Source organism: Odontomachus brunneus, unplaced genomic scaffold (genome assembly GCF_010583005.1).
Source record: "Odontomachus brunneus isolate Ranch 3 - 2012 unplaced genomic scaffold, Obru_v1 Obru_scaffold_036, whole genome shotgun sequence".
In the NCBI taxonomy this organism is placed as follows: domain Eukaryota; kingdom Metazoa; phylum Arthropoda; class Insecta; order Hymenoptera; family Formicidae; genus Odontomachus; species Odontomachus brunneus.
Window position 1 is genome coordinate 1775417 of NW_022639486.1, and position 6184 is coordinate 1781600.

General features: G+C 43.0%; 1 protein-coding gene across 1 annotated transcript; it reads right to left on the reverse strand.

Annotated features, from left to right (window-relative positions):
* Positions 1–274: 274 nt before the first annotated feature.
* On the reverse strand, positions 275–5662 carry LOC116843895 (acetylcholine receptor subunit beta-like 1). The gene is made up of 7 exons (XM_032814789.1): positions 5513–5662; positions 5132–5268; positions 4826–4980; positions 4119–4457; positions 3637–4014; positions 3014–3329; positions 275–2918 (listed from the first exon to the last, which is right to left on the reverse strand). The coding sequence occupies exons 1-7, from the start codon at positions 5568–5570 to the stop codon at positions 2754–2756; spliced, it is 1548 nt and encodes a 515-aa protein (XP_032670680.1). The 5' UTR covers positions 5571–5662; the 3' UTR covers positions 275–2753.
* Between the last annotated feature and the right edge of the window lie 522 nt (positions 5663–6184).

Below are 6184 nucleotides of genomic sequence, written 5' to 3' on the forward strand. Positions count from 1 at the left end.
TAATCGCCGCATTGTAATATTATTAACATTATTACGTTATTATGAAATTGTTGAAATAAATGAAATGAAAATATAAACGTCTAACCTGTTCCCCCGTCCCTCTCTCTCGGTTTTTATAGTTTGTCGCAGCTAAGCGCGAAGTAGTTTTGATGGATTTTTGTCGTAGATGAATGTTCATCCGCGACTCTCGAAGAAGATATGAAAAATATGACGTGGTAGAATAACACGATGATAAAATACAATCATATTTGCACGTAGAGTAAACGAGAAGATATGAAATTCGATGAGCTTTATTGATTTACGATTATACAAAGGATGAAGATTTACATCGTAAAAAGGACTACCTTAGTTACCTTACGTTAAATTCCTTTCTTTTCTTCTTTTTTCTCACCTACCAACAAACGCAGTAATGCACGAACATAGTCGCCGTATTATTTATCATGCATAGTAAAGTGTAAACTTTACGGCTCAACAATATCTGTACTTCTCTTCCGTTTCGCGCGCGAAATAAAATCTAACACATGTATCCGTCGTACACGATTGTCTACTTTGCCGCGATAGATAAAGGACACACATATACACCGCCTGAAGCCTATGGTCTTTTTTATGATTATATGCTTATTTGTTGTTATCATTCGCGTGAGACCGTCTTAGTGTTTCACGACTGCGAATAAATAGTATTACTTCGTGAAGTTTATCGACGCGAGGGATTCGAAACGAAACGAAGCGAGCGTGTTGCTGGTGTTTCCACAAATATTAATTCTCTCTACTTCTCGAGAGGAAGACACATATTGCGTCATCGGTAACTAACGCACGGTAATATAGCTTTGTGTCAACTACATTTACGTATGAGCCGTATCTTTGTCACTTGAGGCTGGAAAGGTCGACCGAATCAAAATGCGTGCAAGTATCATGCAAAACCGTTTGCAAGAAAAAGAAACGCAAGCAATTCGATCGATGCGAACGTTTCCTCTTCTGCCGAGAGAAACTCGCGATCACACTCGACGACGAACCAATACCTTGAATCGCGTCGACCTCCCAACGCCAATCGTGATCGCACAGATACAAGCGGAATCCATTTTTGCAAGGAATACATTAATATAATTTATATTTTTCGTAAAATTTATTTGCTATGAGTTCCTCGGTGGGATTGTCCGGTGGGTGTGCCGAGGTTGTCGCGATTTTATCGGCACTCACTACAGCGATGAGTATCAACGGGCACAACTGGATTTACAATGTAGCACACGACAATTTTCGCAAGATTATTATCAAAATTATTTCAAATATTCTAAGCCGTTAATTTTGTGTCCATCCATGCATTCGCGTACGGAACATTTCGCCTTTACCTTACGCGGGAAGAATCGATAATTTTGATATCGTGAATTTGATCGATACTGATCGAGATTGATCACTGAAACTGCGATCGAATGGTGAAACGAGGAGACGCTTTCTCGCTTTGCGTTATACAATGTTTCAATTGTCTGTTTTCGTTCGCTCACATATATTAAACGTACTCGACAACTTGATCTCACGGACCGACGGAAGACCGCGGCCGACGATAAACGCGCTGACAAATTGCGACGAGATTATTCTTTTGAAAATAATATGTGGTGTCTTGCAGGGACGAGATTTTTAATGTTAAACATGAAGCATTCTGTATAAGTCCAGGATCGATAACGTGCTTGTCATTATGCTCGCCTAGTTTACCGGTCTATGGAATTATTTGCTAATCAATATAATATCAATATGGCTGCCTACGTGAGTTTGTGCGTACCATCATTGTTACTATATTACAATCGTCTCGCCTAAGCTCCGTTGACCTTAATTCCGTACTCCTACTATACATATATAATACTAATCATGGACTTCATCGTTTAACATTAAGCATGTTAACTACGCTTGGGGGAGATATATCCATAGAATTGATGCACAAGCTATCTCATCAAAACCTACATTGATAGGAAATAATATTCCGCAAATAAATTGAATTTGGTACTTTTGAACGAGAATTTATCCAACGTCCAATTATATTGAGACTTTAAATACTCGGGGATTTTCTAATTAGCAAAGTTTGTGATTTTTGGGAGATATTACATTAAAATAATCCGCGTTTCGCGTTGGGAGAAATACTAATTCCTCCGACAAAACCAAAGATGAGAAGCGTCTGAAGGTTGTTTCGTGGATCTCTCGTTTAAGCGATGGAGTAATCGGAAGTTAATGGCAACGGGGAAGACAACAGTCGCAAAGGCAGTCATTAATACTAGTAGAATCGTCACTATCTACATAATATATGCCATTTCGCGATCGCGTCGAGTTCCGTCGGCGGATTCAGCTTTTCGGAAGGAAGAACCGTGAAATGGTGCAGATAACGGTAGGAGACAAAGTGGAAACATCCGTCAAAAATATCTATATACTTAGCATGGAAGTTCGTAAAAAGACCCGCTTGGTAAAAAAATGCTATCGAACGGAACGTTAACCTTCTGAAGACCGGCTATTTTTTTACCGACTTTTTTATTTTAAGAGCTATAACTTTTTTGTCAATGTCATTGGATTGAATTGGGAAAAAGCTGACACCGCCGTCATGCCGATATATCGGCTTCCGGTCCTTCAAAGGTTAAACGTTCGTGATTGAAACGACAAGATCGCTCGCACGACGATGTTACGTACAAATCGATCTCGAAAGAGAGATGAAATGAGAACGGTCTCGACGATGGCACATTACTTATAACAGCAACTCGCCGCAGCGAGACGGATTATTTTCCACGATAGATCTCTATGATACGATCCTGGTCCACATACTCGAAAATGTGAGGGGCGTCCATGAGGATTCCGATGGTGCCAGCGGTGGTGACTACAAAGAAGATATAAAGTTGCAGTCGATCGATCACCATCGCGACATACTTCCAGTCTTCTCTCGTCTGAAAAGAAGATGCAAGCAAGAGGGAGATGATTGGCAATGTGTGTATGAAAAGTGCGAGTCAATCTGAAATTGATACTCGCGCGTTTGACACACCTGTATGTACAAGTCTTCGTTCCTGAGATGTTCCGCTATGAACTCCACAGCTTCGGTAGCCTTGCTGGCTTCCGGGTTAAGCAGCACCGAGTCCGAACTCTCGGACCCTCTCCTGTCGCCCATGCCTTCACCGCCCCCAGCGCCACTCGAGCTGCTCGTAGTATGTTGCACCTTGCGATTAATCTTGCAATTGGGATGATGCAGATCTGACAGCTCCATTACCTCCATTTTCTTCGCCGGTAGCTTTGGTACCTCTGTCGGACTTCCCGAGTACGTGGAAGCTGGCAGTGTCACGTTCGGTATCTCCATCATCCATCTAATGAAGTGACAAACGTTCGTATGAACGGCTACATAAGACTCGATCGAGAATCGCCTCGCGACGCTTCAGTGAGATGAATTTTAATTACTTGTACACTTTCAATGTGTATTTGAAAGAAAATATGTATCTTAATCAAGAGAAAACTGTATCCTAATGAAGAAGAGAACAATCTTGACAATTTAATACATCTTAATTTTTCCGCCTAATTTTCCCTCAACGTACATGCACAGCAAGCAAGAATTTATCGTTACGAGTAATTATCGCTTGCTAGTAATATCGTTTAGAGACGAGCTCACGTCCGTACCTTAGTCGTGTCTTCTTTGGCCGTTTCATCACCAGAATTCTCGGTAGATACTTGAGGAAGATCTTGCGTATAAGTTGCGGCATCCTATGGGTTCTCGGCCCACGGAAGTTCCAGTTGATGATAATGACAGTCACCAAGATACTGACGGTATTCATAATAAAGGTGAAGAGCAGATATTTGGCTATGAGCGGCAACACCAGGGAAGTCGGTGGTAGGATCTTACTGACCAGCAAAAGGAACACAACTAAAGATAGGAGAATACTGATGCCCAAAGTAACCTTCTCGCCGGCCTCTGCCGGCAGATAGAAGACAAGCACGCAGAGGAAGGAGATTAGAACCGTCGGTAGTATCAAGTTTACTGTATAGAAGAGGGTCTTCCTGTGGAAGAAAATTGGACATTAAAGAAAAACGCTAAAGCAAATACGAGATCAGATACCATATCGAAATGAAGATTGACAGTATTTGAAGACGAAAATGCACACCTGCGGATAATTATGTAGAAAGTAATGTCGGTCTCCGTGGGAAAATCACCCACATAGGTATTGAGATACGCCGGCACGCTGATGATGTCCCACGTGCCACTCTTCCAGTAATCAGACAGATCGACGAAATTCTTGTCGTTGTAGAGCGCGAGGGAGACTTGATCACCGTTGAAAGTCCATGAACCGAACTTCATGATGCATGTCTGCTGGTCGAACGGGAAGTACGTGACGTCGATCGTGCATGAGCTCTGATAGATCGCTGGCGGCACCCAGAGGACCTCACCGTTTGGGTATATTAGCACGTTACTTTTGTAACGGACCTCGTAATTGCCATCGGCACTGCAAACGATATTTCGAATATTGTCACGTCGACAAAACTGATCTTATTGTATAACGAATGGAAAGCAAGCTTATTTTTTACTGATAACCGAAGCGATCGCAATTTGCTGAAGCTTTAAAATGCTGAGAAATCAATAGTTTCGACTGATAATTGAAAACATTTTAATTTAAAAAATACTGAGAATGCAAAGAAATCAGTAGTTTTTCATGTTATTAATACGAGGATAAAATGAAGAAGTATTTTAACGAGAGTTTAACGTCGAAAGTGACGTCCCTAACTAGCAACAATAGCGCTAAATGATTAAGGAATATTTCTTTGTCCTAATATTTTTTTGTCTTAAATAAGTATGCGAATAATTTTCACATACTTATTGAACAGTACTATATCCGGTTTCCACACTTTGTCGGGCGGTAACCTGAGGACACCGATCCCGCCATAATCCGCCTCGTCCCACTGCAACTGATAGTCCATCCACACGAATCTCAGCCATACGTTCGACTTCATAATCTGGTTCTTCTCATTCTGAAAAATTAACGAGACTTGGATTAACAAAGGAAAAAAACGAAAAGGTTGTACGATTAATCTACACGATTTAAACGTTTGACTTTTGTCGCCGTTTGATGAATATTATTTTCCGACCGCGCGAAGGAAAAATAGGCCGAGGTGTTCTTACCACGTTGATCAACTGCACGAAGGCGAGACCAAATCTCACGTGCACCTTTTCCGTCATGTTCTGCACGGGTCGAATGAGTTTATTGTACCCTCGGAACAGGTCTCGTACCAGTCTCTCCTCGTCCTCGGAGCACAGACCTGTAAGCAAGACGAGCAAGAGGACAATCAACGAGGAAGATATCTGCACGACAGATATTGCATTTTATTGCGTGCAAATTTGAAAAACTCGCGAACATGCTTCTCTCGTCTCATCTCATGTTCCACTTTTCTCGTTGAACGTTTAAAACTGGCCTATCATTCCTACATCAATACGATACTATTTCTCGCAAGTTTTCTCTGTTCAAAGTTAATAAACGGTTTGGAAAACGGGTGATGCTCTTACCGATGCACAGAATCACCGAGATCAGGAATAGTTGGGCGAAACGCAGATAAAAATACATTTTGGGCGGGTTCGTCGTCCCACAGCGTTACGCAAAACGCCGAATAGAAAGCCGATACCACCAACAGCAGCACCACCACCGCTAGCTTATCCAACACGGCCACCACCACCGTCGACGTCAATGTCGCCGCCACTAGTACCTTCGTCGCCGTCGTTGTCGTCGCCACCGTGGATCAATATGGAGCGCAGACTCGGGCCAATAATTGCATTTCCTACCTCGCAGTCTTACACACCGAATCCACCCTCGACGAGCAGCTGCGATCCTGGTGGTCGCGCACTTTCACCGAAGGCTCGTCGACGAAATTTACCGTAAGACGGACGCACCGAAAGAATCACGAGAACGCACCGTTGGATGCCGTCGAGTAGCGAGATTTTCGACGCGCCGGGGTGAACTGAGCCACCCACAGGGGCTGGCAGCCAGGGGTTGGTCGCTGCGGGTGCGCTGCTTTACCGAGGGATTCTGGACAAGTCGCGGATGGTGGCGTTGTGTAGAGGGCAGCGGGTGAATTCCGCATAGATTTTTGGGGTCGCTGCTGGTGAAACCTTCGCGAAGAACATAGAGCTACCGGCTATTTTTAGAATTTATGAAAATGTATGAGACAATTCGACCAGGAA

Excerpts from the sequence above, each read along its gene's own strand:
- LOC116843895 (XM_032814789.1), bottom strand. The coding sequence starts at position 5,570 with ATGTATTTTTATCTGCGTTTCGCCCAACTATTCCTGATCTCGGTGATT. Across the intron at positions 3,330-3,636 it reads CCAAAGAAGACACGACTAAG|ATGGATGATGGAGATACCGA; the intron begins GTACGGACGTGA and ends TCACTTCATTAG. Across the intron at positions 2,919-3,013 it reads ACGAAGACTTGTACATACAG|ACGAGAGAAGACTGGAAGTA; the intron begins GTGTGTCAAACG and ends TCTTCTTTTCAG.